At 42.0% G+C, this 23,562-nt stretch overlaps 1 protein-coding gene across 9 annotated transcripts; it reads right to left on the bottom strand.

The window, feature by feature from the left end:
• Positions 1-1,120: 1,120 nt before the first annotated feature.
• Positions 1,121-19,942, bottom strand: ctu2 (cytosolic thiouridylase subunit 2 homolog (S. pombe)). Of its 9 annotated transcripts, none has more exons than XR_004566869.1 (16): positions 19,660-19,942; positions 18,450-18,524; positions 14,481-14,559; positions 14,328-14,387; positions 13,939-13,999; positions 13,726-13,835; positions 13,357-13,598; positions 12,552-12,687; positions 12,330-12,461; positions 4,768-4,859; positions 4,478-4,569; positions 4,152-4,229; positions 3,807-3,900; positions 2,286-2,717; positions 1,401-1,459; positions 1,121-1,327 (listed from the first exon to the last, which is right to left on the bottom strand). XR_004566869.1 is itself a non-coding variant. In XM_034195848.1 (16 exons), the coding sequence occupies exons 1-16, from the start codon at positions 19,713-19,715 to the stop codon at positions 1,267-1,269; spliced, it is 1,494 nt and encodes a 497-aa protein (XP_034051739.1). In that variant the 5' UTR covers positions 19,716-19,942; the 3' UTR covers positions 1,121-1,266. The 9 variants fall into 9 exon arrangements, 2 of the variants coding, with proteins under 2 accessions (XP_034051739.1, XP_034051748.1); XR_004566871.1 differs by having other exon boundaries at positions 1,401-2,352; positions 2,595-2,717; XR_004566867.1 differs by having other exon boundaries at positions 2,286-2,363.
• Positions 19,943-23,562: the final 3,620 nt, after the last annotated feature.

The raw sequence follows: 23,562 nt of genomic DNA, 5'->3' as shown, positions 1-23,562 counted from the left end.
ACTTCAGGTCATTAATCTGCTTAAAAAGCTGAGGGTTAGACTAGGTTTCTTTTTCAGAAACAAGTCCTGTTTCTCTTTTGAAGCCAGGAAAAGGCTAGTCACTGTGACCTTTTTACCTGTGCTGGACTATGGTGATTTGATCTATATGAATGCACCTGCCCATTGCCTGGAAAAGTTAGATGCCGCCTATCACAGTGCCCTGAGATTTGTTACTAACTGTAAAGCACTTACTCATCACTGTACCCTGTATGCCAAGGCAGGTCTGCCTTCACTAACTGTACGGAGGCTCAGTCATTGGTACATGTTCATTTACAAAGCCATGTTGGGTAAACTACCTTTTTATATCTGCTCTCTGATCTCTCCACGAATTGAAAGTACTTATTGCCTGAGATCTCATGATGTTGTTTTATTAAATGTGCCAAGTGCTAGGACTGTCTTAGGGAAGAAAGCTTTTAGTTGTGCAGCTCCACTAACTTGGAACAGTCTGCAAACATGTTTAAAACTGAGCACTTTGGTTCCCCTGCATCATTTTAAAACTCGGCTGGGTGACATGCTGTTTGATACTCATGGTACCTGTCTCTGTAAATAGAGTTTGTAAACTGTACCCTGTACATTATGTTGTTTGTCATCCTTATTGTTGTTCTGTTGTTTTTATGTTACATGTGTAACTAATGTCCTGCAGGTCACCCTTGAAAAAGAGATCTTTTGATCTCAAGGGGCTTTCACCTGGTTAAATAAAGGCTACAAACAATAAACAAACTGGTGTGTGGTTTCTTGACGACTCTCCCTGAAGCACATGACAGAAAACCTGTCCCGTTGTACGACAGTGCAAAGTATGTAAACATATTTCACCTTACGCACCTGAAGAGAACAGGCAAAAGCAAACAGGTTGTCGCTGATCACCTCACTTCGTAACGTCCACCGAGTCTCCTACCCAAAGGACTCGAGTCAGCACAAAATGTATTTTTACCACCAAGAAAGGAGAATATGAAACGTCAGTTCCTTATTCATAAGGTTATTGTGAAGCCCTGTAATCATTAGGCGTGTGGGCATGAGGACCAAGATGAGACGTTGTGAATTTGATGTGGTTTTTGAATGAGTCAACAGCACAGAAAAAGGCTTTTATGTCTTAAAAATAACTACGTTTATTATAACAGCATTTACACATTTCCTCAGTGTCACACACAGCAAGGGCAGAGTTGTATACTTTAAACATCACTTTCATAGCAGTCTTGCATTTTGGATATGTTGACTGCAGCAGAACGTTCAGCCTTCATCAGCCTCATCCTCCAACAGGAAGTCTCTGATCTCCTCCCTCAGCTGAGACCTGCAGGACAACAGTCACATATATCATGCTCCATTCTAAAAGGGAGAAGCACAGTTCTGTGTTCCTAACTGACCTCCTGAGCCTCGTCTCAGCCTCCGACAGGATGTACTGCGGGAGAACCTCCTCAGACGACTGGTGAGAGAACAGATCAAGAGACAGGGACACGACAGGTGAACGTCAGTAGCATTACAAAAATAAAAAGCATATTTTTAATTCACGAGAGAAAATAATGAAGATCTAAACTGAACAAACGGCTAAAAGTTTCATTTAAGTGCTATGATGTGTATTCATGTATTATTATTTTGAAGTACTTGTCTATAGATAGTTACATCATAAAGTACAGACACATCAGATTAATATGAAGTCAGTTATAAGGTCATTTGCCGAGGTATTTAGAATATTGTGAGTGTGAGAAGTCAAATGTCTAACTCAGTGTATTGAAAAGGTGACTGGTGGATAGATTATAGTCTAATGATGTATGATATCATTTTCTGTGCAGGTTGCAATGATGGAGGGATGAAAGTGAGAGTAATCGTGTAAAGAAAGCTACTCATTCTGCAGAACTATCATATATTTACCAACAGCAGGCACATGGTCTTCCTCATTGAGTCCTTTGACCCCTGCTCATGGAATTTTCAGTGAGATGATGCATGATGGGAATCTGTTTTCCGTTCTGTGCTTTTAATGCGAAATGTCTTAATCAAATGAATGAATTGGAAGGTGCCACAGATGTTGAATTGTTATTTCTGTCTTCACTTAAGTGATATTAGTTTATTTAGTGATTGTCATGGCTACTATTATGCTTTTTATATTTCAAAAGGACTTTCAAACACTTTCAGTGACCCATGTCTATTTTTAAAACTTCAAGAGCTTGATTTTTGTCTCCTCAAAGTCAAACATTAAATGATTTAACTGACCCCTGTAACAACAAATACAAAGTTTAGATTGTGTCCCTCACCATGTCTTTGATGGTCAGCTGACAGCTGTAACACAGCAGACTCCTCAGGGGGGGGGGCTCTGAGGCTCTGTCACACAACAACACCACCACAGCATTTATTCATATTATTTTGTTTTTGTGTCCGCTTTACAATTGCACCCAAAAAATATAATGATATCACGTGAAAAGACACAAAGACTACGAAGCTGCACAAGTAATGACATCAGCCACAGCTTTATCTGTTCACTGTTTATGTTGACGGTGCTAATTCTAACACGCTAAAGTAAGATGGTGATGATAATGCTACGTACATGTTAGCATGTAGCTTACTGTGAGAGCAGCATCACGGATCCTGTCTTCTAGTCTCGATACAAGACACCTCCAAAAGTCCATGGCACACTATACTTAGAATACTTTCACTACTTTGCCCCGCTGCAGACTGTAACACCACTGCTGAGAGATAACAATACTATGAGCAAAACACACTTGTTATAACTGCCTGCTACTTGAATACTTTTACTTACTATTCATTAACGCAGCTACTTATTTTTTTACCATGTATGTGTACTTATTTGATTACATCTTATAAACGTATGCTCGCCTCTTTGTTTATGATGTTAGCCCACTCTTTTGTGTTTGCCATTTAAAAAGGACTTCTGAGTCCAGCAACTCCCGTGTTCTCATCAAGGTAGTCTTCTGGCTTTAAAGGTCTCCTATTATGCTATTTTTAGGCATACATTATTTGCTCAAAATACCAAACAGATCATGCATTTTAGAAATCCCTCATATTGCTCTGTTTCAGCCGCATTAGAGAACTGCTGATCTGTGTCCTTAGCTTGAAAAAAAAAAAAAGAGGAGGGGGAGCTTGTGCATGCTCATAATTCTACCCTAAACGCCATCATGTTCCAAACCACATTAAGGATTATTTCTGAAACAGTATGGAGCTCAAATGCTTACTTTTTCGCGGGTTCAGCACAAGGTGAGTTCCTTTTTTTATTTCCTGCTTTTTTACACATACTCTCTCCAGTACAGGTTAGCTCTGAGTGTTAGCGATGCTAATGTAAACACAGACCATATTACGTCCAAAACAGTCGGGCATTGATTCTGATAGCAACTTTCTGATAGGGACGTGGGTGTAAAGCCAGCCCACATTTCAGATATTACGTCATATCGGACGCAAATCTGGATCAGCTCCGTTGTTTTAGATTTGGGTACGGAGGAAAAGAGAGAGGGTTTTGGTTTCTGACACTTTGTGAGTTCCCTGACACACCGGGGACACATATTTATGTATAAAGGACCTACAAAAAAGTGCATTTTGCAAGATAGGTGAGCTTTAAAAAGGAGCACAGAACAGCTTCAGTTTCCTTTTCTGCTGCTGTCCTGTCGTCAGCAGCAACAGGCTTTAGTTCTGTTTTCTACTGTATGTAAAACTGACTATGGAGAGGTTACTCAAACAACCTCCCTTTAAACAATCTGAACCTTTTCATTTGGTGTCGATAAGACCCATGATTGGAGTAGATCAATAAATCACTCAACACTTACTTGGCAGACGAACAGCATCCTCTACCACGGTTCCCACAAAGCTCTCCTCTAACAATGGAGCAGCACTGTGAGGCGGGAGCAGTCCACTCTGGAGCTGTAATGAAAACACAGGTAACTGAAATCAACGCCTAACAAGTGTAAGAGCTCATCTGCATGGGGTACTCAGTGTGTATATACACCGTACATAATACAATATCTGATTCATATTCCATCACTGACAGAAGCATCATTCTATGGCTCCAACTGGAATAGTGACGTTTGCTCATAGTGATCAACTTTCTCCGTATCCAGATTGACCCAAGGCAGAGTACAGGCTGTGTGATCATTGGCTAACAGTATATGTACCTTGCCTGCTCTCTTCTGGAGACTTAGTCTGCGAGAGCTGCTCTGAGATCAGGGTGGCGCTGAAGGCTGAAGCATTCTCTGGAAAAGAGAGGGACACGAAGACAGAGAGAATGAAGAACGATGTACGTTTCTGAACATGTCCACTTCAACGTCACATCATTAAATCAAAGAACAGAGCTCCAAATGTTTGATATCTTGGTGCCATTATCTGTGAACAGAGATGTATTATGATGTCTGCAGAAGATAAGTAAGACTTAGCTTTTAAGTTGAAATTAAAATAAAAAAGTAGTATTAAAACAAATTAGAACATGGTGTGTGGGGCTCACCAGCAGCAGTGTCCAGGGCGCACACACACAGCAGACACCTGTCCCTCCCCGCTGAGGCAGAGCCCTTGCAGCTCTGTAGCTTCTCGCTCGTCCTGACACACACACACTTTAAGTCTTCACACAGCTGTTTGTGCATGAAAAACATGACAATGACTGTATATTACCAATAGTGTATAATAAATGATAATACAAAAATGATTTTAATGATAAAAAGCAGGCAGTAGTACATATACCGTTTAGAGAAAATCTGCAGCATCCCTAAGTGAAAGCCCTGACATGCTCACACTGACCTGTAGATGGTGCTGACGGTGGAGGGGAAGTTTGCCTGCAGCTTGATGACAAAGCTCTCTGTCAGATGCTGGATGCTGGACTTGTCTGCAGTCTGTGGGGGGGGGGGGATAACAAACTGAGAGTCAATCACAACAGACCTGATCAGACAGATTACACACACTTTGATATCACAGTACCCACTAGGTGCCACTAAACACCAACATTTCAACTTTCAGCTCAACTACAAGCAGACTCTGGATGACAAACGGAGCTTTCGGAATTGGTAAAAGGCCTCAATGCAGCTCGAGAAAGAATGCAGGTGAAGTGACCATGAAATATCGATTAAAGAAGAATGGAAAAACTTGCTAGAGAAGGATCTGGTAAGTAACCCAGAGGCCCAAGACGGGATCTAAGCACAGCTTTGATCTCAGAGAGTTTGCAGACTTTCTCCGTAGTTACGAGGTTGCCATGGTCCACATCAAGGCAATAGAAATCTTGAATGACCGTAATGAAAACAGGCAAATACATTTAAAGTTACCAGATTGGCTACCTGCAAGATGGAACCGGAAGGTTATTGAAGTGGAAAAAGAGAGTAACCAATTCCCCTCCTTTGTAATAGTAAAGTTTATAAAAAAGAAGCAGAGATTTCCTGCAAGCCTGTCAAAACATTATTGCAATCACTAAAGCAAGATGAAAGCTGAAAAAAACAAAATCTCAAAGACAACAAAGCTTTGCAGCAAAGTCACTGACCACAGGTTCGGACGAAAAGACTGTCAATAATACAGAGTACTCTGTACTGTAGCCTCTGTGTATGATCCCCTGGGGTTCATGGCACACTGTCCTTTTGGGTAAGCAGTAGTCCAGCAAATGTGCAGAGACAAGATCGGCTGGGATGAAGACCTACCAGAGAACCCACCTCAGTGGGAGTCCTGGATCAGAGATCTACCCAATCTGGCTGAGATGCAAAATAAAAGATGCTTCTTACCTTGAAGTTTCGGTAATGTCAAGACTGAACTTCCTGACGGGCAGACCCCAGGCAGTGCGGGTGGGAAACATCACATCCTCCACCCTGATCCTCAACACCGGAGCCCCTCAAGGCTGCGTGCTCAGCCCTCTCCTCTACTCCCTGTTCACTCACGACTGCGTGGCCACACACAGCTCCAACACCATCGTGAAGTTTGCAGGCACACGACCGTCATCGGCCAGATCACAGACGGCGACGAGACGGTGTACAGAGAGGAGGTCGAAAACCTGACACCTTGGTGACAGGATAACAACCTCCATCTCAACGTCAGCAAAACCAAGGAGCTGATTGTAGATTACAGGAAGCAGCAGAGAGAGGGACACGCCCCCATTGCCATCAATGGGACTACGTGGAGAGAGTCAGCAGCTTCAGGTTCCTCGGGGTCCACATCACTGAGGACCTGACATGGACTCATCACACCACCACCACCACCACCATCACCAAAAAAGCTCGACAGCTGCTCTTCTTCCTCCGCAGGCTGAGGAGGTTCAACATGGACTCCAGGATACACTGCAACTTCTACAGGTGCTCCATAGAGAGGATCCTGACCTTCTACAGGTACACCATAGAGAGGATCCTGACCTTCTACAGGTGCTCCATAGAGAGCATCCTGACCTTCTACAGGTGCTCCATAGAGAGGATCCTGACCTTCTACAGGTGCACCATAGAGAGGATCCTGACCTTCTACAGGTGCACCATAGAGAGGATCCTGACCTTCTACAGGTGCACCATAGAGAGGTAATCCTGACCTTCTACAGGTGCACATAGAGGATCCTGACCTTCTACAGGTGCACCATAGAGAGGATCCTGACCTTCTACAGGTGCACCATAGAGAGGATCCTGACCTTCTACAGGTGCACCATAGAGAGGATCCTGACCTTCTACAGGTGCTCCATAGAGAGGAATCCTGACCTTCTACAGTGCACCATAGAGAGGATCCTGACCTTCTACAGGTGCACCATAGAGAGGATCCTGACCTTCTACAGGTGCTACCATAGAGAGGATCCTGACCTTCTACAGGTGCTCCATAGAGAGGATCCTGACCTTCTACAGGTGCACCATAGAGAGCATCCTGACCTTCTACAGGTGCTCCATAGAGAGCATCCTGACCTTCTACAGGTGCTCCATAGAGAGGATCCTGACCTTCTACAGGTGCAACCATAGAGAGGATCCTGACCTTCTACAGGTGCACCATAGAGAGTATCCTGACCTTCTACAGGTGCACCATAGAGAGGCTCCTGACCTTCTACAGGTGCACCATAGAGAGGATCCTGACCTTCTACAGGTGCTCCATAGAGAGGATCCTGACCTTCTACAGGTGCTCCATAGAGAGCATCCTGACTGGCTGCATCACGGCCTGGTACGGCAGCTGCACCGCCCTCAACCGTAAGGCTTTACAGAGGGTGGTGAAAACTGCACAGAACATCACCAGGACGGAGCTGCCATCCATGAAGGACCTTTACTCCCAGCGGCTCAGGAAGAAGGCCCTCAGGATTATAAAAGACCCCCATCACCCCAGCAACAAACTGTTCTGTCTGCTGCCATCTAGCAGGCGTTACTGCAGCATCAGGACTAAAACCACCAGACTCAGGGACAGTTTCATCCCACAGGCCATAAGACTGTTAAACACCTGAACTGTTGAAACAATATCCATAATATCCCATCTGGCTGCCACTTCAAAAATATGTTTTAATTATTTATCTATTTACCTATATATCCTATTTCAATAACTTACATATAGACTCTTATTGCACTATTTCAAAAACTATTTTTCTTTTTATATTACCATTTACTTGCACTATATTTTTTCTGTTTATCAGTTGTCACTGTTGGAGAAGCCTGTGACACAAGATTTGACTACACTGTAGCTATGTTCGTTTGACTAAATAAAGAACCTTGAACCTTGATATGAACTTCATCACTTTGCGGCTGCAAGTCTCTCCGGATATGGTGAATGTGAACTTTTGAGCCATTAACAAGTCAGATGAAGTCCATTGATGTCTGGTAATGGGAAAGTCTAGAGTTCTACCAACCAAAGCTACAACTATACCAAGACTCAAACTCTCTGCTGCAGTTGTTGCAGTGCGTACCAGCGACATTCTCAGGAAATAACTAGAAATTCATGACCTGAAAGAGTTCTTTTGGACAGATTCCAAAGTGGTTCTTGGCTACATAAACAGTGTTTGTAGCTAACCGCATACAGAGAATCAAGTCAAGCCTGAAGCCTGAACAATGGGCTTATGTTGTCTCTAAAAGACAATCCGGCAGATTATGCCTCTCGAGGTTTAACTGCAGAGCAACTGAAGACTTCTAACTCAGTGGTTCTCAAATGGGGGTACGCGGACCCCTAGGGGTACGTTGGAGTACTGCAGGGGGTACGCGGACCCCTAGGGGTACGTTGGAGTACTGCAGGGGGTACGTGAGATTTATTTTATGTTAAAGAAAAAAGTTTGAGCAGTGTGAGTTTTATATTAACAGAGTTACACATATTTCAAAACGCGAAGTGTAATAACCAGAGGTGGGGACTCGAGTCACATGACTTGACTCCAGTCCGACTCGAGTCGCATTTTTGGACTTGAGACTTGCTTGACTAACATTGATAAAAGACTTGACTTGACTTTGTATTCATGACTTGAGACTTGACTTAAGCTTGAGATAGATGACTTGAAAGGACTTGAGTGTTTAAAATTAAATATTTGCGTTTGTATTGAGATATTATGTTTAGTTTTTCTAAACGTGATTGGGTGATTATAGCGCCGTGCGCGCAAACCTGGCAACCCACTAGAAGGCAGGAGTCTCAGTTAACATGGCAGCGGCTAGCTTTACTCCAAAAATAGTGAAGTTTGGATTCAAGGATTATTTTGTCCATGACGGTAATAAGAAGAGAACAGCGGTATGCAGGGTCTGCAGCATAAAGATCAGTGACACGACCACCACAACATCCAACTTCATTCGTCACTACAAAAAAACCCACAGAGAAAGGTGCGTGAATGTGTTGTGTTAGCTAGAAAGCTAATGTTAAGTTTACGTTAGACTTGGTTTCAAATCGATTAAGCATTGCAAAGAGAAGACAACACGGTAAATGAACACTAGAACCTCCAAGGGATTCATTTTGACTAACCCTGATACTGACGGGCTGTCAGGAGAGGGGGAGAGAGAGAGAGGAAAAGAGATGCCTCGTTTATTTCCCCATGTGTTATTATCAGAAGTTACTGTAAACTTTTGAATAATGTAGTTCATCTGCTTTTAGTAGTTTGTTTAAATGTTTTAATGATGTTGTTTTTGTTTGTAGAAGTGCATCATTCCTTGATTTATTGTAAAATGAATCTGAACTTTTTGATCTGTTATGATGATAAACTGAAGCCATTTCTAAATTAACCCAATTAAGTGAGTTTTAAATCGTCCTTAGTTTATAAGGAAATGATGAAGAGGAAAAAATGAAATGATTTGAAAATGATATCTATGTAGGTGCTGACGCTGTTGGTGGTTCTAGTGTTAACATCAATTTAAATTAAATATGTGTAATGGCAAATGCCATATATGATTTTCTTACCTGGAATTCTGCCTTTTTTAACAGACTTTTTGAGTCCTAGCTATATTGTCTACAGTTCTAGGGTTAATATTGATCTAATATGATTGTCATCGGTCTAAATTAGATTTCAAATGATGAACTGTGTATGTAATGAAGATCATAGTGTGGGTTACATCCATTTTCATAACCACTGTCTTTTAACTGATTTAAATGCGGAAACTGGGCTTATTCATCAGACTTTTGTATGACTTGACTTGTTTGACCTGAGCAATGACTTGACTTGCTTGACTCTCACCACAGGGACTTGGGACTTGCTTGATACTTGTAGGTCAAGACTTGAGACTTGCTCATGTAGGACTTACTCCCACCTCTGGTAATAACTGCAGTGGCCTTCCTGTCACTGAGAATAACAAAGGTTCCTCAGTGAAGCACAAGCCCATGTTTCTCACTAAATTGTTAGTACAACTTATTAAAAAGATCAGTTCAATGCAACTAATGTCGTCGTTAATAATGAGTGTTATTGCATGATGTTAAAATTGGTTTGCCATGAATTTAGTGATGGATTATAAACATTTGAAATGTAGCATTTAAGTGCTTCTCAGTTACAAGGTTGTTGTTTTAATAAATCAGACACTGATGGTGCAGCGCTGTACTGTACCTCTTCATAGGCATTTCTTCCCTAACAAATTGTTTTTGCGCTGATCAGGGGGTACTTGGCTGCATTTTTTTTCAAAGGGGGTACATTATTGAAAAAAGTTTGAGAATCACTGATCTAACTGGTTCACAGGACCGAAGTTTCTTTGGCAAAAGGACCTACCTGTCAGAGAATGCAAGGTGGGAGAAATCAAGGAGGATGATCCTGAACCTCGCAAGGCTCAACACTAAGGCAAAAGAAGACAGATCCTTTCTCGGATTGGTCAAGGGCAGTAAGAGCAGTTGCAAGACTGAAACGATATGTCAAAGAACACCAAGGTGTGAAACAAAGAACCAATGAGTGTACAACCATCAAAGAATGAAAAGAAGCAAAACTTTTCATCATCAAGCTAGTTCAAGAAGAGTCCTTAATTAAGACCTTTGAGAACAAAACATTGTTTGAAACAAAAGAAAGCAGTGACCAAGGCCAAAGACAGTAACCTGTGCAAGTTAAATCCATTCTTGGATTATTGGGGAATCCCTCCGGAGTGGAGTCATGACTGGAGCCTCACCAGACTCACAGGATAACAAGTGCAAACAAGCAGGGTTTGCACTTGTACAAACAGTTGGGGCTTTGTTTACAATTTATTTTATTTATTTATTTGGAGGTTTGTGTTCCAGCTGTGCGCAGCGTCTCCACTGCAGCCTGTGCATCTCAACCCCCCCGCAGCAACTCTATCCACCAGTTAAAGGAAATAAAACAAATGTGTTGTGTAATATCAGCTGTACAATTGACCAAATATATGCTGTTCTTAGTTTCCATACCTCCTGTGTTTTAAGAGCGACTTATCAAGTCTTGGCAAACGGCATATAAAACATGATAGTATATAAAACCATACTCGTATCTATACAACCTATAGAAAACAGCAGTTTAAAGTGATTCTGTCCTGTTTACTGCATCATTTATGAGAATACATTTCATAACATTAAGAGGACATATTCGAGGGGTGATCTATAGAGTGCCCCAGTGACGCGTCCTAAAACCCGGAAGTAAGTTAGCATTTTACCACTTCCGGTTCCAAAAAAACCAATGCAAATTCTCCATAGGGTTTTGGAAAATAGCTGGAAATAAGGTCTGTGGTTGAAACACATTTAAGAGACGGATCACGTTTTGTTCAGCCGGATAATCTCCACATGTCTACCCTACTTTTATAATTTTTAATCATAAATCTAAATCAATAGATTTATGATTTGATTTAAATGCATTGGTTTTTGTCGAAGGAACCGGAAGGAGTTTACTTCCGGGTTTTACATTTCCGTATATTTTTTGATTTCTCCAAGTTGTGTTTTTGTTTGCACTGAGGAGTCTCAAACGGGCATTTGTTTAATCATTTTAAGATTGGCTTTAATCAACTATTGCAAATGAATTCTTCATATACGATATATGGGTGGTCAATCATATTTATTAATAATGGTATTCATTTCACATATTTCTCTCCATTCTTCCTTCTGCCAACGGTGTCTCAGTTTATCATCTCTCCCCTCTCTGTGCGTACGCATGGGTCAGAGTGTCCGTGGAGGACCGCACATTTTCCAGTCAAGTTTGTATTTTATAAATCGCAAAGATTGCTTAGAAATTGGCGTACGCCATCCTTTGAGCGTACGTCACTTTTATAAATGAGGCCCGAGAGAAAAGACAGCGAAAGTACGATGCATGGCAGTCTACAGCTCCGTTAGTAAAAGTGAAAGTTTATGCTATTAAAGTGATAAGGATTCAAGAATACATCCCTATGTTTTCAGAGCATGCAGCCAACGAGGTATGTTGTTGTGTTTATATTTATTTAAAGTTAATTGATTTGCTAAAAGTCATCTCACATGCTGTGCATGTTATTGTGTGTGTAACATGGTCCTATGTTTTGTCATTTATACTATTTGTTTATGTGTAGTTTTCACGGTGGATTTGAAGAGGAATAAACCCGAAAGAGAAAGCCACTTGTGTCTGCCTGTGCTTCGAGGGAATTATACAACTAATGAGGTGAGATTCAGAAAATCAAGCTAGGAGCAGCCACGAGGTGTTTAGCAGCTTGAGGTCAGAGCCGTCTCACAGCAGGGCTTTACATGGTGAAAGTGCCACAGAACAACCTGATGTTTAGGATAAGAGATCAAACCAGAGGAAAGGAAGCAGCTCCAGACTGATCAGCACTTCCTACAGGATTCTGTGTGGATGTCCAAGGGGAGGGACATTAGGTTTAAAGAAATGGTTTGGAATTGCTTGTTTTATTCTTCTGCATCTCCAATATTTACAAAAACGTTTTTTTTCTGTTTTCTCTCCTTTCTACTTGTGTTTCCTTGTGAAACTGTGTGTTTTCTGCTGTGTTTCTGGCACATCTTACCTTAGTGTCCAGGCCCGCTGTGAACACCGACGGCACGCTGAACATACGGTTGTAGTAAGCTATTTCTTTAGCTGAGTAGTCCCTCATTGGCCTCACTAGTATGGTGTCACCATACCTGGAGTCTGAGAAACCCTGTAAACACATGCCATTAGCATTATTTGTTTGGTCAGATTTCACACCCAATCTGTGAAACCCAAGAATAAAAGAAAAAGGGAGTCTCACTGTGTCGTGAGCCAGCTGAGCCCCTCTGCCCAGTGAGATGCTGCTAAGCAGTTTCACAGCCAGCCTGGTGCAGCTGTCCCCCAGCATCACCTTGCTGTAGCCTGCAGAGCGCGCTGTGTGCACCAGCAGGTGCTGCCTGTGAGGAGAACACACTCAGCACATCTCCACACAAAGTACACACTGGACTTTCTCAACATCATCATCTGTTTAATCAATGTCTTAACCCTCCTGTTGTGTTCGGGTCAAATCGGACTGATTTATTATTTGATTGCCTCAAGGCCTTATGACCACAGTAGGCATTTGAACATAAACCATTTCTAATCACCACTTTCATTGAATTTTGAGGTTTAGTCAACTTTTTAACAAATATGGTGTTCCAGCTCAAAGATCCCCGTCATAGGAAATGAATGGCTAATAAGATTATGTTCATCCATCAGATCCCAAATCCACCATGTTCATTTTGGACTACACTTTCTTTCTTTTATTCACTGCAGTTATTCATGTGAACGTGTAGTCTGAGACATTGTTTACAGCTTCAAAGATTGTTAAATACAATTTGGAGATGATTCATGTTTTTGTGTTAATGTAAGAAAGCAGTTCTCTGAACTCTCTTGGCCTAGCACTTGGTATGAACCATGTGGCCTTTCAGAAAGGAGATCATAACATTCCTGTGGGGGTGCATCTGCACTGCACTCAGTACAAAATGAATGTTTTAACTCAAGTCATTTCACCATAAACGTGGAACAGTGGCGGAGCGAGGAGAGGGTCCTGCAGCTAAAGACTGAGAGGGTCCTGCAGTAATGACCTCAGTATGTTCAGCAGCTCCTCCCGGGCTGTCAGGGTCCTGGCAGAGCCCAGGAGCCGCTGCAGGGAGTGTGTGTGGGCCTCCTGGACCTCAGGCGGGGGGGTTTCCTGCTGCTGCCCTGCAGTCACACCGCTGCTGCCGTCGCTGAGCAGGAAGTGATCCACGGCTGCTTTGTAGGCGCCGGCTTCCTGTTCTGGAGCTCCCGGAGCCGACAGAACAACTGAACTGGGAAGGTCCAGAACCTGAGACAATAAAAACCACACACTCCCTTCAGACTGAGCTCATGTTATATGGACATGTGTGTTTACTGACATGTAAACTGAGGTCACATGTAGCAACGGATTGCATGTGGTTAAGGGCCACACTGACCTGCTCCAGAGGCACCATGAGGAAGGGGAAGCCTGTAGCTCTGAACACAGCCCGGAGCTCCTCCACCGTCCTCTGTCTGTGCTCCACCGACTGACCCACAGCGCCCCCCTCTGGGTTCAAACACACACACAATCATTGCTAAGGGTTTTGTATCGAATCATCCATTAATGCAAACACTTATACACTTAAATAATAACTTCCGATTTGATTTACCGTCAATGTAGACAATGCCGGGTAAGAATCTCAACTTCTTGTGAGCATTCTGACTCAAACCCTGAGAGGAAGCAGAGGTTCACAGCTGTATTAATGATATCCAAGAAAATTATCTATTGGATAATTATTACCATCAGAATATACAGTGGAGTTCTGAAGGAGCATTTCAACATCTCTTTAATCATTTCATTGGTTAATAAAAAGCATCCATTTATCCACACACAGAAGGTGACTAGCTCAGTGCTGAACATTAGCCATGTGCCGTCAGACTTCATAGTGTCCGCCGGTAATAACCTGCTCTACTGCTAATGTTAAATGCCCACATTGAATTATGGGCCAGCACATAGTGACACTATACTTTGGGTATACATAGACTCAGACGGGGTCACCTCTTGCACTTGACTGAGCATGGAGCAGGAAGAAGGCCCTCCAGACACCGCCAGCAGCACCTGCAGCACAATCATCACAGCCTCACTTCAATCACTGTTCTGAGGGAGGGCAACACAACGTCAAGTCAGTAGAGCAAAAATAACAAAGCTTACCTTTTCTCCAGGGAAAATCAGCCTGTTTTTGCCCAGCATGGCTCTGAACTTATGAATAAAGTACTCCTTGAAACAGCCCCTGACAAACCAGAAAGGATCTGAGTTAAGTCAGTGAAACACAGTAAATGTCTTCTCAAACCATGGACCATCTCTGCTAGCAGCACTGCAGTTCTATAAAGACCTGCTCATTTACCTCGTTTTTTATTTGATTTTTTACAGAATAACAATTTCATTTACTATTTTTTATTTCAGTCACTCCGTGCACAGGTGTTTCACATTGAAAGTCTATGGACTTTTCATCGGACATTGAGCACTTCAGTGCTTTATGTGAAGTACTTTGTTTTACACGCTGCTGCAATGAAATTTGGGATGAATAAAGTATGTTATCTTATCTTACAGCTGAATGTGAATACTGGCAGAGGGAGCAGAAGCAGTGCATTTGATAACAAATCAAACAAAAAAGCTTGTACATGTGTGTTCAAGAGTGCTCACCTGGTGTCAGGATTATATGTTACCTATGATTTTCAACTGATAATAGGCGCGTTCACACCGCAGTACTTTTCCCACTTTAGTTCCGATATAGTTCCGAAATGTTGCGTTCACACCAAAAAAAATCCGGAACTAAAGTAGTTCATGAGAACCTTTTTCACCCCCTTTTCCGTCCCTGCTAGAGAGCAGGGACTTTCGTGAGAGAAAAAGGTTCCTATGTCTGATTGGCTGGGCGGATTGCAAACCACGCCCCGTAAAACTCCAAAAAACTTTTGTGAAGCCAATGAATTTTATTATCCTCGCATTAGCATTAGCATTAGCCCAGCGCAGAAACGCAGAGAGACTAACTTATGGCAACACAAAATAAAACATGGGAGCGGTGGAGATGAGGAGGTGTCGGCGTTCCGGCGATTTACTCGGAAGGCTTCAGTAGAAGCTACTGGGAGTCCCAGCAGCTTCTACTGAAGCCAGTCCCCAACTCCGGGGACTTCCGGCAGCAGTATACGCCGTGAAGTGGTTTGCGGCCTGCCAGTAAACCCAAAGCAGAAGAAGAAGAAGTGACACAGCGGCTTCTTTTGCCCAGGGACTCATTCCGGTGTGAACGCGATCTGCTTTAATTCATGAGAACTAAAAGAGTTCTCATGAACTATTGTGGGAAAAGTACTGCGGTGTGAATGCGCCTATAGATAGCATTACATCTTGTTTGACTAAAAGGAAAATAAAATACTGATTTGGCTGGACTACATTGATGATATTATTCATGAGAAAAATAAATAGTTTGGGTTTTATGTGACTAATATAATATTACTATTTACATACCTTGATTTAATAAAAACAGGTTTATAGTTTTAAAAAACTATTTAGGACATTTGCATTTGTTAGTCTTTCTTTAGCGATTCCGCTCACAGGTACTGCACACGAAGCTAAGACAGTAGGGCTGCACGATATATCGTGTCGCGACGATAACTGCGATATGCGCATGCGCGATATTCACATTGTGACGATTTTTTTTTTTTGGACTTGCGATATTAAGTAGGCAAATTAACTCAAACATGTCATGTTACAATTATTTTGCTGCTTGCTACAAAAGGAAAACTTGCGCTGCTCTCATGTCAGGGGTTCTTGAGTGAGTGACATGCAGGCTCTGCATGCACAGCAAACCACCAATCACACTCAAATCTCCAAAGCAAACGGATCCGGTGATTAAAGGTAAAAACACTGAATAAAGTAGTTTCATGTGTTTCTCCAGGGCAGTTCGGCGCTGCTAACCGAGCTAGCTCAGCTTGTTGCTCTGTTAACTTAAATTGGACCTATTATGCTATATTTGAATAATATATTGTAGGGCCATACCTATATAAAACATGTCTGCGAAGTTTTTTTTTCAAAATACCAAACAGATCATGCATTTTAGCCATGCCTCATTTCGCTCTATTTTAGCCCTGTTTTTGCAAGGGCTGAATCTGTGAGAAGTCTTCTTCGCTGCTTTTGTGGCAGACTACAGCGCCACCTACAGGCCTGGCATATGTGCTACAGCGTCTCCAGCACTTTCGAAAGGCAATGGCCGTGGCTGTCTCCTCCTGATAGGTGGAGAGTTGGCCATAAAGGCGGAGCTCCTCGTTTCTGACGTCAGAGATATTTCAAATCTGTATCAGATCCGTTGCAGCCCCGTTTTTAGAGATTTTGGGTATGGAGGAACAGAGAGAGGGTTGTGTTTTCTGACACTTGGTGAGTTCCCTGACACACCGGGACACATATTCATGTATCAAAGGCATACAAAAGGTGCATTTTGCATGATAGGTCCCCTTTAAAATCCAGACGTCCGTGACTAAAATCCTTCATCCGGTTAAATATAGTTAAAAAAATACCAATTGTATAGCATTAAAGTTCAAGAAAGGATGGTTCGCGGAAAAAAAAAGAAAAAAAAGGGTCCTTTCTTCAATTCCTGTATATCGCAATATATATATATCGCAGGGGGAAGAAAAATTGCAATGTCAGTTTTTTCCAATATCGTGCAGCCAGTATCCATTTTCAACAGTTTCTGCAATCTTGAGCCAACTAATTATTTCAGTAGTGCCAAGATCACAAAAAAATATCTAAAGCTGGAGGATCAGTGCTTATTGTGTTAACACCAAGCCGCAAACTCTGGGTAACAGCCGGGACGCCAATACGGAAGTGCCACACACTGCAGTTCATACATGGGCCGCTAGGGACTGGCTGCAGAAAGGAGCAATTTCCATAGACCCCCATGTTAAAATGCCCAACTTTACAGCAGAAAAAAACATGTTTCATGGATGCAATATATTATTATCGATATAGTTAGATTCCACCTTCATGATTATGAATCTGTGAGTGAATTGTTTTCTAACACGACCCTTTTATTTATATTAGGTCTTAAAGTTTTTGCATAAATTACTTGTCCACTCTGCTAGGCTACAACCATAGAGGCTACAACGTTAGTTAGTCATAGTACTGTACTTGACCCTTTAGCTTTAGCCGTGTTCGTGGTGATTGTGCCTTTTAGGGAATATTGTTACAAATACCAGACAATTAAAATGTTGTGCTGTGCGCTTGCATGTACTAACAGAACTTCCAAGAAATGATAATATTATACATGTTAACCCCGTTCGCAGGTGTTTGTGTGCTTGGTAGCTTAGCTTGTTACTTATTAGCCAGCTAAGGACGTAACCCTTTATGCATACATATACATTTTAGTTTATGATTCAGCCTTGGGTAAGACTTTTATAGTCTATGGCTATGACGCCCATAATGCTAAACGGGAGCAAATGTTAATAGGGGACCCAATTATCCCAGTGGTGGCCGCCGGAGCTAACGGAGCCGCAGGGGTCTAGCTCCAGCCGGCGTCCCGGAGCTAGCCCACTGCGGCTCCGTTAGGTCCGGGCGGTAGAGTCCGTCGTTATAACTGGAGATCATGGAATGCAGCGAAACGCAGACTTGGTTCGCCTGCTGTAGTATTAGCTAAATAAATTATGTTGAATAAGGCTTATTAAGCTGAACATCGCCACAATTGTTCTGCTATGTATCGGTACTTGTTTTCTTAACGTGTGAATGACAAGCATTAAGAATAACAAAATATAGCTAATTCTCTTGCAGATTGTCTCATTTGATTATGAATGTAACGTTTATATAGGGGAACTACACTGTTAGCAGTAACTTGGTATGCATGTATTTCATGTTAGCTTAGCTTCTTAGCCTGAGCTAGCTCTGTTTACTTCCAGTTCGGAGGCAGCAGGTCCCGCCTCTGCTCCGCCTCTTTGCCCTTATTTGGAGCAGGCGGGATTAGACTCTGACGTTGCTGTCAAGCCGTTAGTGTCCGACTCCGCCTACTAAGGGCTTCACGGCAACTCTGCAGAATCCTATGGGTGACGTCACGGACACTACGTCCATTTATATATACAGTCTATGGTTAACACACACACTGAAGGTATACAAGTTAACGCCCTAAGCCAGCAGATGTCTTACCTGCAGTATGCATCTCCTGCTCGGATCACCACCGCTGCACTTGCCTCTTTGCATTTCACACATTGCCTAGAAACACTCAAAATGGAGGAACAGACATCTTAAAAACTGCTGTGAATGGGTTTAGATTTGTTGACACCTTTATGTGCTGTCATCTGTAATATTATGTAAAGATACTGTGGACAAATAAGGGTTAGTTACACAAACACAATTCAAACAGAAATGAGGAGGTTCCAGAGTAATCCTTTAGCTGGGGCCCTTCTGATTCAAGCTTTGGATTATTTGAAGTCTGTCTAAGCACTAACACTGTTTCAGAGTAGACGACGGCACGCTGAAATAAATATGATCTGTCCTAACAACAATGAACCTCAAAGCATAGCGTCAGAAAAAAGTACAATTTTGAGTCTTGTATTTTATGTAGCAACTAAAACTCCCATTTAATTCAGGCGCTGAGAGGCTAAGTTTGGTTCATATCTCTGACTCGTTCCCAATGAGCAGGGTGTACTGAACATTTTGTTCCATCCAATGTAATAACTCAAATAAACAAACAATTACATAAGGTCCACAAAAGGTATCGAACCACATCTCCCTTTTCCATCACACATCAGGTTTACTAAACATCTTAAACCACATCCATGTGACTTATTACAATTACAACAGTGTGCTGTAAACTAATAATAATACAATTATAAATAATCAACAATGGCAAAACCTGCATTTTGGCTCTTACACTTTACTTAAGTATTTCCATGTTATGCTACTTTGTATTTCTACTCCACTACAGTTCAGAGGTACATGGTGTACTTTTACTCCCCTACATGTATGTAATACCTTTAGTTACTTCACAGATGTGGATGAATAATGTGAAATCTAATCAAGTGTTAAATCAGACTTTAGTTCCACCTGGAGTAAATCCACCAGCTACCCTGCAGTATACAAAGTCATTCAAACTAGCTGCACCTTTACCAGCTTTGAGAACACTTTCATGATCAATCATTATAAAACATATCATATATATTATTCTGAAATGGACCAATCTGCACAACGACTACTTTTACTGTCGCTCCTTTCACTATATTTTGATGATAATACTTTTCTACTTTTACTTGAGTAACATTTTGAATGCAGGACTTTTACTGTAACAGAGTATTCCTACACTCTGGTACTTCTACTTTTACTTAATAAGATCTGAGTTACCAATGCTGTAATTTACCTGGGCAGCTCCTCGCGCAGCAGCGGCCCGTGGTACTCCTCCTCCACCTGGCACATGACCTCTGACCTGCGTCTAACTGTACGCCCGGCTCTGAGCTGTACGCTCCGGTGTGGCAGGAGTCTGACTCTTTGCCTGCTCTCAGCTGTAAAGCGGCTACATTTACTCAGGGCACTTTGTTCCACTTTCTGTTAGCAGCTGTCTCGTGTATATTTTCATGGATGTCTAATCGTGTCTAATGCATAAGAATCATGTCTCTTTCTGATGACGTATAGGATCTTCTTTCTGATGCTTGCAGTGCGATACCGCCCCCAGCTGGTGTGGAGGGTGCCAATATGGTCTAGCTGCAGCCGAGCTGCAGCCGCAGCAAGTACACGACACGCCCACCTGACACGACTCTACAGTGGCTGAGAGACATTGCAGATTAAAAACGAATTGCAAACGTTATTGTAGCATTTCAAGCCACTATTAGGCAAATTACTTAATAACCTAGTCTATCCGTTTGAGACACAACAGTATATGACTTTCAGCACAAATCATTTTGTCAAATTAATAAATTAAAACAAAAAGGGGGCTTACTAAACTTTATTTTAATTTGTTAGTACATGTAAAATAGGTCATAATGAGATCATCTATTAATTATGTTTGTCTAACTGCTACACAGAAGCCCCGAATGTGTTTTCTGTAGCCCCGGACAATTCTACCTCCATAATATAATACATTAACCGTGCTTTACGTGAACCTCATCATGACACAAGAGAGGACGGCAGAACTGTAATTTCCCGTGTTCAGTGAATGCAACAGAGGAAAGACACCAGACCAATCAGAGAGTTGTATGGAAATAAACGTGTGCTTGTGTCATTCAAGCTCGGCTCTGTGTGTGTGTGGCGATAGCGCATTTGTGATAGAGGGAGAGGGAGACAGGGAGACCGGTGCCAGCAGGGACCGTGTTATTAGCATCTGGTTAGTAGCTGCACTAACGGACATAAGGAGCTGTTTGTTCCACAACAATCTGGAGGAGAGTCCTCCATAGGCGCGGGAAGTCATTTTGCTCAGGGGGTGCAGCCAAAAGTGGGGAGGGGGCCGATAGGAGCCGCATAAATTGTTTGTTTTAACTGTTAGGCTTAAAAAACCATTATAGACCTACATCACTTAGCAACAGCTGCACATGCCCACATGCTAACTATGAGTCTTACAAACCTACATAACATTACAAATAGTCAGACGAAAATATTATTTACAATATTAATAAAACTATGAATTCAATTTTAACTGATTGACAAGGCAAAACACTGCACAGCAGCAGCAGCATTAAAGGAAAAATATCGTCTTACCTTGTGGCTTCACAAAACTCCAAATGTAGCCTTCCTCTCTGGGGTGGCACTAATGAAGACCCTCATTAGAGCAGATACATCCACATTGTCCAAAATGTTACTATGGACATGCATCAAAGTCAGATGTGTCAGTCTCTTCTGTGTCATATTACTCTAGTTGTAGAGGTGGTGGGCTGAGGAGTAGCTGGTGGTCCACTCTTTTTATTGGGTTGTTTGTTGGAAAACAAATCCAAAATCCTTTTTTGCGCCATTCTAGAAAGTCGTCACTCTGCAGTGTGTGTGTCATGTCAATTACGTCACTATCCAACGACCTACGACCTAGATGACTCTGATTTTATTTCGAAAATAAATTCAAGCCATCTGACTGATACAAATATATAGCCTACTATGACTATGATATGCTACTGTATACAGCTAATTTTATTTTAAGTAAAATCATAACTGTTTCATGTAGTTTAATCATTTTTCTTTAGGTGGTCACTCTACTACTTCCGGTCCATGGGACCTTATTTCGGAAAAATAATGTATTGAAGTCAATGGAGAGAGAAAACTTATCTTTCGATCCCGTTTGAATTGTGCCATGATATTGAATATGATGTTTGTCAATCTTAAAAAATAATTTCCATGTCAAAAAGTCACAGTTTGTCGTAAAACTGTTGAAATATAAGACTATGAAAAATACGCAACTAGAAAGACTACAAATCCCAGAGTCACGTAAGTGATGTCACAATTGTTTTCCTCCACTAAGAGATAGCTCAGATCAGCGCCATATAGATATAGTATATCTATATGGCGCTGGTTAAGATAAGATAACTTTAACAAGATGCCTGTGTGCTTAGTGCCAGGTTGTTATTGTAGCGACCCTGTATAGGATGCTGAGGGTGTCACTCAGGCATCCCCCGTCTCTCTGCCAATCATAGAGCTGCACAGTGATGCTGGTTGAGGTGCGGGCCTGTGGTTGGGGGAGCAGACGGGGGAGGGCGGGAAGTTGTGACGTAGACACTGTTATATATATGGGATGGGTATGTGTAGAAGTTAGTGTTAGTGATGGGAATTCCGGCTCTTCTTGGTGAGCCGGATCATTTGGCTCGGCTCACCAAGAAGAGCCGGCTCTTTCGGCTCCCAAACGGCTCTTCGGTTTACCACTTATTATACCTTTTAATTCAATCAAATGTAGCCCTGTTTTGACTAATGATTTATATGTGTACACATATCACTTAAATTATTCAATACATCCATTGTACTGAAGTATTCAAAAGTAAAAATTACATGTTTAATATAAATGATTTGCTGTGGCCAATTGTTTTCATTGCATTTACAGACACGTGCAACTCTCTGATACCACCCAATGAATGCATTGACTTGCTTGTAGAACCACGCTACACAAAACAGATAGCAACACCTATAAAACTATTTTTTTTTAAAAGGGGCTACTGTATCGACCTATATAAAGTATATAAATATATATATATTTTTTTTAAATACCAAAAAGATCCTGCATTTTAGCCATGCCTCATTTCACTCTATTTGCTCTTTCCAGAGCTGTTTTTGCAGGGGGCTGATTCTGTGAGCTGCAGCTGACCACGCCCCCCTGCAGGAGAGGGGAGCGTGCTCTGAGATCAGCTGCTGGGCTGTCAGAAGAGGGGGAGAAAAAGAGATCTCCGTCCTCCGTGTTTTATTCTTATAGAAGTAAGAAGAGAAGTAATGGGGCAGAAACCCTCCTTTTTACGCAGCGGTCCAGACATAGACATCAAACGGCGACACATATTCAGTTGCCAGTTACTTTGGCATTAGGGCAGGGATATCTAGATACTTTCCAAGGTTTGACATAATGAATTGTGCTACTTTTAAAGCAAGCAACGATGTTTTCAAATATGTAATCAAAAAGCTCCTCAAAAACACTATCGAAGCAGTTCCTGCCGTTGCTACGTTAGTTCAAACAGTAACAACGGACTACTTTTATTAGCGGATGCATGTCAATTTAAATAAATACATAAAACTATTTTTTAAATCACTAAAATCATTTTCTAAATCCATAAAAGCATTTCCATTAATATTGGGAGTCATGTCGTTACTTTGTTGAGAATGTGGCCATGTAATAAGCGGGATAATGTGCACATTGCATATTGCATAATGTGCCTTCATGCCGATCTAGATCCCTCCGCAAAAATGGCTCGTTCGCGGGCGAGAGCCGGCTCCCGTCGTTCACTTAAAAGAGCCGGCTCTTTGAGCCGGCTCGTTCGCGACCTACACATCACTAGTTAGTGTTAGTGTGAGTGGAGTGTGAGGTTGAACCCACAAGCTGTTCCTGAACCTGGGATCATCTGTTGTCAAACAAGAGTTATTAAAGCCTAATAACGAGAAGCCTGTTTCCGACTCACCTTGTGAACGTTACATTATCATACCAGCAATGGGTGGGTCTTGCTAGTTTTTTCGCTTCCCGTCTGATGAAAGGACCAGGAGTGGCTGGATCAAGTTAGCTACCTAGCTAGTAGCTAGCACGTTAGTTAGCATTACAGCAATGTCCTTTTTATTAGCCTTAATATGAAGTAACATCAAGTAACCCAACATG

This window comes from Gymnodraco acuticeps, unplaced genomic scaffold (assembly GCF_902827175.1).
Source record: "Gymnodraco acuticeps unplaced genomic scaffold, fGymAcu1.1, whole genome shotgun sequence".
Lineage (NCBI taxonomy): Eukaryota > Metazoa > Chordata > Actinopteri > Perciformes > Bathydraconidae > Gymnodraco > Gymnodraco acuticeps.
The sequence above is the reverse complement of the archived record's forward strand: the minus strand, read 5'-3'. Positions and strand labels throughout refer to the sequence as shown.